General features: G+C 34.9%; 1 protein-coding gene across 1 annotated transcript; it reads right to left on the reverse strand.

The window, feature by feature from the left end:
- Positions 1 to 967: 967 nt before the first annotated feature.
- LOC121971431 (mRNA cap guanine-N7 methyltransferase 1-like) lies at positions 968 to 9,019 on the reverse strand. Its single transcript, XM_042522693.1, has 13 exons — positions 8,865 to 9,019; positions 8,591 to 8,727; positions 8,275 to 8,343; positions 7,752 to 7,823; positions 6,733 to 6,834; positions 6,271 to 6,327; positions 5,942 to 6,080; positions 5,006 to 5,070; positions 4,847 to 4,897; positions 2,489 to 2,551; positions 1,576 to 1,699; positions 1,435 to 1,496; positions 968 to 1,350 (listed from the first exon to the last, which is right to left on the reverse strand). Exons 1-13 carry the CDS (start codon positions 8,938 to 8,940, stop codon positions 1,258 to 1,260), a joined length of 1,110 nt encoding a protein of 369 aa, XP_042378627.1. The 5' UTR covers positions 8,941 to 9,019; the 3' UTR covers positions 968 to 1,257.
- Between the last annotated feature and the right edge of the window lie 918 nt (positions 9,020 to 9,937).

Consider the following 9,937-nt stretch of genomic DNA (forward strand, 5'->3'; position numbering starts at 1 on the left):
GATATGAAGGTTTAAGCATAGCGACGGTGATGATCCGTAAAGATAAAAAAAAGTAATTAATCAAATCAGGTAATATTAATTCTGAGACAGACGACCAGTCTGGTACTAAAAAAAATTCTCATGCTAGAGTAATTTTAAAAAGTACATGTGGATATCTATCCTAACATCTAATATTTTTAGGTCCGTAATCTATTAAAGAAAAAAAATTTCAATAATACGTTGCAACTAAATTTTGAATTTTAAAATTTTGATCTATTACTGGAGAATTTAACTATGACATTCGGTCCATGATAAAGTGGTTGATGGTGCTGAGTGGGATGACAATAAAGGACGATAGCTCAAGCAATACATAACAAAGAAAAACCATTTTAACATATTATTTTCTTTAAAATATATATATAAAATAGATATGAAGCTTGAGTTTGTGATTGGTGGTGGTTCGGAGCTAGCAATTAATTGATCCCATCAAAGTTGTCCAAAGGGTTGGGTTGACTTACCTTCCACGAGAAAAAATTAGAATTTATTTTTATTTAAAAAACTTGTGAAGACTTTGACGTTCCTTTTGGATCAACTCGATTTCCATTGGATCCTCTCAATCTCCACTAAATGTCACAAAAGTCAACGCACACCTCCCTATAATAAAGAACTCAAACCTAATCATTATTTTGGGTGGCAAATACTTTCTGTTTCTCTTTAATTTTGTTTCTCAAGGCTTAAAACAGTTCAGGTTGGCATCCACTGAAGAAGACAATCTAACACAAGTCAACCATAAAAAGTACACTTACATTAATAAGATTTAAGTTTTTAGGATCTGAGCATTAAGTAAAACATAGCGTGTCTAGCCTAAACCTTCAAACACCAAAGTAGAAAAAGAATCTTCTTCTTCGAAAGCATGACACACCGAGGTAAACTTCTATGATTCTATCGGTTGTTCGAAGAAATATTCGAATGAAATGAAGGTTACTAGTAAAGCTCAAAAGCGCAAGCTGAGTTCATATATTACCATTTTGACTTTGTAATAATTAATCAGTTGATTAAGGTTTAATAATGGGCTTAACAACTATTATATGGAGGTAAAACTTTTTTTCGTCAATGTCCAAGTTACACCAGCGAAGCATCTTTTAGTTAAACCTAACTCAATTTGTTCTGTCGATGTCGGTGGGCCGACTCTCTTTATATGATGAGCAAGGAAGAGAGGGAGGGCAGTTCATGCTGCACCCTTCTTAACCAAAGCAAAATGGAAGTTAAAGAATCATATCAGCTACTGATGAACTCGATGTCTTCCTCCGCTATGAACATTTTTCCTTTGTTTGCGCTGGTGTTCCTCCGGCCGGAACTTGGTTGGCCTCGCTGAGCAAAGAAACATCATTTTTCACATCATAAACAAGGTGAAGGAAGTGATGTTGCTTTCTTGAATGTTTACGTATTTCTTACCTTCTTCAACACGAATGCCAAATAGAGGTATGCGACATCCCACTCATCTTGGGATAATGTACCTGTATGAGTCAAATGCTTAGGTTGAGGTTAGCGGCTTGAAATCAGACAAATGAGTATACATATTAGGAAGGATCTTACTCTGGTCGTGATTTCCATCACCTAGAGCACCAAGTCTTCGCATTAGCTCGGCGTACTCAGGTTTTTTTAGGTACTCATTAACAAACTCATGTGAGTTTTTTGCAAACACAAGATCCAGGCCATACTGTTAAAATGGAAATAAAATTGAACTTGAGAATCGGTTGCAATGAATGAGGCTAGTGCTTTGTAGGATAAGGGTGTTCATCTTTGAATGTTCGAGTAAACTAAGTAACTGTTTATGCTCGGACTTTGAGTGGGGCACCAACAACCCATTCATAATATGTAAAAACATGAAAGTATGAAACACCTAGATTTTATGCATGTAAGGTACAACTACTTGAACCGAGTAAAATAGATTTATTGAACAAAACACAAATAATGAATAGTGACTGGTGACCATGATGTATATTTCATTATGACGATAGTCCATCTTCCTTTAGCCAATCTGGCAGTAATTTTTGTGGCATGGTCCATCAGTTCATCGATCAACCCAAGGGGCTGCTTCTTAAGAAAAACTGATTGAAAATTCCATCTAAAAATAAGTATATTGCAGTCCTAGAGCCTAATTAATAAGGCATGACATTGAACTGATAAATATAAGCAATCATAGCTAACAAGTCAGTTATTGGCCAACAAAGATGTGGAAATTGGCGAATACACAGAAGTTGTTTCAGGGTTCATCCTTTTAAGATGTCATAAAACTTATTGTTGGTACTATTCCTATGAAAGATTCCAATTGAGAATATAATAGTTAAATATATTCCCAACAAACTGAGAACTAATCATACACCATTGTCAGGTTAAATACAAGCTGAAGAGAACTTTTGTAGATAATAAACCAGATAACAAGACATGTATGAAAACACAAATACATTACTATCCCATTGAACAAGAATTAGACAATAAAGATCACCTCGTCTGCTAGGGACTTGAAAACATGAAATGGGACGATCCACTCAGGACAATCAACCGCATCCTGCATGCATAGTTTGGTTAGGTATGAATGCTGCAGTAAAAAATCTGTAAACTCAAAAACAAATGCTATTCCATTTCAAAAGAGAACTGCAAATCATCATATTATAGCTATTTACTTAACGAAGCATACTGCACATCAAGTTGATCTGCAAAGGCAATTCCAGGACAAACAGACGCATAAATTTTCCAAAATGGTTTTTTCAAATTTGAACCCTGAGTCCTGGGGTCATGCAATTTTAAGTATAAATGGAAGAAGAAAGGTCTTTAAATATAAATTAGCTTATGTTTACAATAATCATGGTAAATAGGAACAAGGAACCACAAACAGTGGGTAGATGTGGCTTTTTGCATATTCTATTCTTGAAGATCATGTTTCCCAAGATATGGAAAGCTAAATGAAAAAAAAAAGAAGAAGATAAGTCAAAACGATGGAGGATTTGAAGAATCAAAATGTATGCAACTAGGGAAATTTACAAAACTATATTCAAATGGAGATTAACTATCACTGTCAAATCAATTAGACAGCAAGCATACAATAAGCTATGAAGAAAAACGGCAAAAAAAGACTAGACAAAGTTATCTTACGAGACCCAGCAGATTATTTGTCCAATTTGAGTGCCTATATTCCTAGAAAGCATTAACAAAATGGTGTATAGTGTAGGATATTAATGCAACATTAAGGAGTTTTATGTTCCTCCCCAATCATCATATTGCATCTCAGAATTTGGAACAACCTATTGTAAGGGTGTGTTTGGTTCAAGTCATTATGTATAACCTTAGTTATGTGATTACCAAGTAATCACATAACCAAGGTTACGGGGAATAAAACAAAATCTAATGTTGTTTGATTCAACCTAGGTAATGTAACAAAAACTTGTTCGTTTGAAGATTTTAATGTATAACCTAGTTTAATATTTTACTATATTACCCTCCGTTACAAAAACTAACTACACATATTATAATGAATTTTTCGTTATAAAAAGTTTTAGGGGTATTTTTGGTTAAAAAATTTCGTTAACCCCAGAATCAAGAAAAATCTAACTTTTATGAGGTTTTCAAGAAAAATCTTACTTTTATGAGGTTTTCCGATTCCGGGCTGCATGCCCTTTTGCTGACGTATCAGGCATGGATCATTACTCAGGAATCGCCGATTACCTAAATCAAACAGGGTTTTCGTTGATAACCTTGGATGGATAACCAAGGTTATCAAGGATAACCTCCAACCGAACGCACCCTAAAAAGTGATGATATAGGCATGGAATACACCATCTAGTGGATAAATACTGCAGGATACTTGTGGTAGGATTTGGTAGGTGGTAATGGTATACCATACTTCCGGAGATGACAGGATTACCACATTTGGGAGCTAATTTCAGGTTATACAAGATCAGTGGTAAATTTATTATCCGTGACGGAATGATGTAGTTCTTGTGCTGTCCCAATTATATGATCACACCAAAATATAAAGCTGTCCCAATTATATGGCTGCACCTGTGCTACTCATTTCTCCGTTTGACCAGTCTGAGATACAATTTATCCTAAAAACAATGTGCTATATAGGAAATTATCAAGAAAGGAGTAATTTTTCAAGTTCTAATTTTGACCAATCTCTCTATTCAATTTAATAGAGCATGATCAGTTATGTATACAATTTGTTTAGCCCAAATGTGCACCAAATAATAATATAGGTTGAATAAGCTGAAACAACCTCCGGGCAGGTTTGAGAGCATTGATGATAAAAGGGGTGACAATGGACAAGGTACTTGAATATATAATATGCATTCATTCAGTTATTATCAAACAAGGTGATGTTAGATGTAGGACCAACGTGATATATATTATTTATTCACCAAACAAATAGTATAATGCAAAATCACATTGAGATTGACCAGTGGTATCCGACATGGCGAATCTACCTTTTGGGTTGAAGAATCATGGTTTTTCAGCCACAGCCACAACCCCAAGTAAATAAAAATGGCTTGGCGAACATATATGGCATGCTTCACAAGAGTGATTATAATATTAATCCAGAGACGAAAAGTACAGCAGGATCTATAGGTTGCCAGAAAAATATTATCCCAATAAATGATCTAAAAAAAATGAAGTGGCATAACAATTTCAAGTAAACATAAATTCTCACTGATATGCAACATCAAACAAAGTGAAATTGCATTCAAAGAAACGATTGCATGGGATGCAGAGCAGTGATGGACATTGTAGCAAAACACCAAAAAGAAAACATCCATAAAGAGTGAAAGAGATAAGAGAGGTAAAAGCTTTAATCTTGCTTTGTTACCTCCAAATGAAATTTGTACTTGATTCCAAAAGGACTGGAAGCTTTAAATTTCTGAAACATGTCATAATGTTAAGAAAAATTACTAAGATTTATTATGAAATAAAAAAATTCATAAATGAACATTTGAAAATTGTTGAGATAAGGGTAAAGCATTCCAACCTTCAACATATATTCTTCCTCAAAGGATATCCAATAGACACTGTTACCAAATTCTAAACCATCGGCTGTAAATTACAGAACAAGGAAACCATAAAAAACAAACTCAAGCAGGTAAACAACTGTAGTTCATTGTAATACACTTAAATGGCACAAAATAACGCAAAAAAAATTCATAATGCACATAAATGACAGAAGAAAATAAAAACATAATGCCAATAGTGAAGCAGCAGCATCAGTACTACAGTTTCGTTCATCTATATATTTAGGAAAAATGATTAAAAATAATAACAAAATGGAACTAAACATTATCTCTAACACACACATATTACTATCAACTATAACATGGATCGAGGAGGTTGGTCAAAGGCTTCTAGTTTTAGAACTCTTTAGCCAAATAAGTATTATGATGTTCTTGATTATTCATAACTCATTGAAATAATTTAAAATTTTCCAGGGAATCCAGATATATTACCCTCAAGATGGTCACATATGAAAAGTGTAACAGATGGAAGAGCGAGTGACCAAACTCTATTTTACATTTGCAGATTGCATAATTCCATCAAAATCCTTAATGACATATCATCTACAAAACCTTCATATTGAAGTTTTGTTATTACAAATATAGGAAGCTAAATAAAATAAATTCCTAAACTTACAAATAAGCTGAATCACACATGCTATTTCAACAAAGATTTACTGAATAGAGATACAAAATAACTGAATCCCTGCAACCTTATGCGTAATGATCTAAGAAACTTTGTTTCAAGTATCAATGAGATGCTCCCAATTTGCTTTTGATGAAATGTTACCCAATGATGAAATAAATCAAAATGAAATGAGTAAACTACTGGATTTTCAGAAACATCAAACGTAACAACAGCTTGAAGAAATAGAGGCCATCAAGCAAGTTTAAATATGGAAATTGAAAGTAAATACCTTCCCTGAGTCTTTTGACGATTACATTTGCATCAGGCATTGTTCCTATAAATATTCCTCCAGGCCTAAGCAAGGCAGATACATTTGCCAATGCTTGCCTGGCTCGTACCTCAGTTGACCATGAGTAATGTAAAGCAAACTGCATCAAATCATTAAAAAGTATCATATAAGCAACTTAGTGGAGCATCAGTTCTCACTTCTGACTAGCATGTAATTTTACATAGCATAATTTGATTCAATTACAAATACAGGTATCTTGAAAATGGAGAGTAAATATCAATTCTAACGATGAAACACATGATGCTTTCTACATGCATCAAAAGAGTCACCTGGCAGCTGCAAATGTCAAATGGAGCATCATCTTGCAAATACTTATCTAAAGGAACCTGAGATAGAAAGAAAAAACATTATGCTAGGTTGTCTTGGAGTAGTATTCCTGAAAGGTATACTAAATAATCAATTTCTGACATCAGATAGCAATATTCAACAACCAAATGGTAAAATAATAAGCTCAAAAGCTATTTGATTGTAAGTAAGTAATGAACTGCAAGAAAGAGAATGAAACACTGTTAATGTTCTATATGCACACACAAGTTTGCGAGAAAACCAAATTACATTAAAGGAAAATGACATTAATCCTACAATGCTGCTTTTAGGTGCCAAAGAAAACATAATTTGACTAAAATTAGGCAGGTTAGGACAATTATGAAACAACTAACACCTCAGCTTTCAATACACTCATGAGGATGGGGATGATGATGATGAAAAAAAAAGATGAAATAGATCATTACCTCATAAAAATCAGCACAAATAAGGCGTGCAGGGAAACCAAACTTCTTCCGGCGTTGTTGCTGTTCTGAATCTCCATTATAGCGGGTTCGGCAGTCTTTTATCTTAACAAAATATATATAAATAAGTTAGCAAGTGAAATTAATAAACATCTGCAAATGTTTAACAGCATTATATAAATAGGCTGCTAAAGCAAAACTTGTTATGTTAAAAGAAAGACGGTGAATAGAAATGTGAGCTAATGAACGAATATATATGTGGATGGATTAGAGTGTATAAACCGATGATGTACGTCATCATTCAGTAATGGAACAGGAATAATGTAAAAATCCGACCTGTTTTTTGTAGAAAAGGATATATAATTTGCACCGCCTACAACCTTTTTCCAACTATCCTTTTCTTTTCTCGCCCTCTCAATTTTTGTTTGAAAAATTTTAGATACTCTTTTATTCTCCTTTAGCTTCCCCTATTCCTCACCCTCTCCCCTTCACTCCTTTTATTCCACTCATTATTGGATCATAGTCTTAGCTTACTTGTACTTCCACCGCTCAGACCATTCAACCACTGCTTATGCTCCACCAATTCTTAGTGAAATTTTGCAATCATATTATCCTCTAGTTCATTTTCCCCTTCTAATATTATCTTCTATTCTCCTTGTAGAGTTCTACTGGCCATTACTAACCCCTACTATGTAGGATACGCTCACACGACTTGAAATGCATTGACCCTCACTGGAAAATTTGAAAGAAACCATACAATCCAAAATGACATAATTATTCAATAGCACAGCAGCTCAAATCTACATCATTCCCGGTGTCCTTATTGACATCTCACTTCAAAATTAGTTCCCCAATTTGCAATGAACGACAAAATAATAGATGAAAATGGCATGGATATGAATATGTATATCTCATGCAACGTACATGAGGAACTTCAGTACATCAAGTTCATAATTATAAAATAAATTATAATCATTGTATTGTAAAGATAATAAAATGAATAAAGGAGTTGTTGAAATTACTGAGCCTTCTGCTATGTCGACACCCAAGTAATATCCAATTTTTGCCTTGTCCCATTTAATCAAATCACCACCCTATAAAAAGAATTGTTACCAGAGATTACTGTTTGAAACAAACAAAAGTAGAAAAGGCATTCTTTAAATATTCTAAGAATCTCTCTCTCTTTCTAAAGAAAGAATCTCATAAAATGTAAGTGGGCACCCAGGGCATAGTCAAGTTGGTAATCACATGATAGGTTTGCAGAATTGAAGGTCGAATCCTGGCAAAGACCGAGGAATTACCCTCCCATGTGATGGCTATCTTTGGTTTCCTGATTTACTCTCTCCCAGGGGTTGACGGATTTCACCTTTTGCATAACTTATAATAACTAGTATTCTTTAAAACTTCTAAGAATCTCTCCTTGCACCTAATGAAAAGGTTCTTGATAGAATGAAACCAACTACACGTGGGTACTAAAGAAAAATGATAACAATAGCACAAGTGCCCAAAGTAGAGCTAGTAATTGTCCAGAATGACTCTACTAACCTTTCCACAAGCAATATCAAGCACGGCATCTTTTGAACGGGCATACAACTGAATGAGTACACTTTTAATCTGTTCATCAAACATGAGCAAAAAGAAATAAGTTGAAAACTAGTCATCAACACAGAAGTGCATCACCCAAAACACTGTTTTCACTATATTTTGGCCTACATCCCGAGTATGGTGCATTCAACCCTAAAACCTAATATTAATCCAACGAACCAAACATGAATAAGAGACGAGTAAAGAGGTAGCATGGCAAAGAGTTAGAACCGACAAAAATTATAGAACAAAATGAAAAAATGAGATAGCAACCCACCCAATTGTTGAGTTTCTTCAAGTGGATGATGGGGCTAGCCTCGCGCTCCTCCAGCGTCTGATTCGACCTCGCACTGTAATGCTCCGCCACTCTACGAGCATTCTTAAAGCTCTCGTCATCCGAAGCACGCGAATCGCCTGCAAACGACAGTCCCGAATCGGATCAAAAACCCTAGTTTGCGGTGCGAACGATCAGCGGCACAATTTGGGGAAAAACCAAAACGCAGCCAGTCCGATCTGCAGAAGAGAATAGGAAGAGCTTGGGATCGAAGTACCGTAGGTATCGTATCTGAGCTTGGATTTGGGCGGGCCGAAGGAGGTGGAAGGACTTGCTTCGAATCCCCGCTTCATGCTCCTGCTTTAAAATAGAAATCGAGTGTCTTGTTTTCTCGCTTCGCTTCCAAGAAATAACGGCGATGGGTGCGAGCGAATTGCCAATTGGTAATTATTTTGCAGAGAAGCCCTCCAAGCTGTTCAATTTTTAGATCAAGTCCATTGGTCAATTAGTGCATTATAAGGTGAAAAAAAATTAATTCTTATAATATTTTTTATTATTTTCCGTAGGAATTACTGAAAAGGGAAAACGTATGGTTCTTTTAAATATCATTTATATTTTAAAATAATAATAATAATGTGTGATAGGGTCGGTATCCGACTCGTTCTAAGTCAGGATGGGCTTACGTTGTCTCACTCTGAACTAGCTCAATCATTTTATTGAATCATCATTATCCGGATTACACTTGATCAAATTGAATCGTGCTAAATTAAGTACCCGACATGTCAAGCTGGTCCAACCTCCTACCGACCTTCAACTTGTCGTTGGTTTGACCTCTAACATGCAATGGAACACAAAAGTTATCATAACACACAAAAGAACATGACGGTTACAAATGGAACCTTTTAAGGAGGTGTGTCCCTTGCGCTTTTCTCCACAAGGCACGCCCCTTGGACTTTTAACATGCATGATTCTGATATCCCTACTTGGTTCTAACATATTTACGATAAATTATGTGTATGTGTTAATTGTCTTAAAGTTTACAATTTCGAAATCTTCTGATCACTATTGTTAATGACTTTGATATCTCTAGATAAATATAAACTTCGAGACACTTTCAGAAACCTAGAGCACTTGGAATGAGTTTGATCAAAGAGTTCGTCAATGAATTTTGATCGAAACTCATTGATGGACTTAGGGGATTAAGATACTTATAGTATTCGTGCATGATTCTAACATCCCTATGATAAATTATATATACGTGTCAATTGTCTTAAAGTCTGAAAATTTGAAAACCTTCTGATTATTATTGTTAATGACTTCAAGCATATATCTTGGGCACATAGATTACGA

This window comes from Zingiber officinale, chromosome 4A, assembly GCF_018446385.1.
Source record: "Zingiber officinale cultivar Zhangliang chromosome 4A, Zo_v1.1, whole genome shotgun sequence".
Classification (NCBI taxonomy): Eukaryota; Viridiplantae; Streptophyta; class Magnoliopsida; order Zingiberales; family Zingiberaceae; genus Zingiber; species Zingiber officinale.

Coding starts and splice junctions, on each gene's coding strand:
- LOC121971431 (XM_042522693.1), bottom strand. CDS start 8,940: ATGAAGCGGGGATTCGAAGCAAGTCCTTCCACCTCCTTCGGCCCGCCC. Junction 6,328..6,732: donor TTTGTGCTGATTTTTATGAG/GTAATGATCTAT, acceptor TTTCTATCTCAG/GTTCCTTTAGATAAGTATTT. Junction 6,081..6,270: donor TTGACATTTGCAGCTGCCAG/GTGACTCTTTTG, acceptor GATTTGATGCAG/TTTGCTTTACATTACTCATG.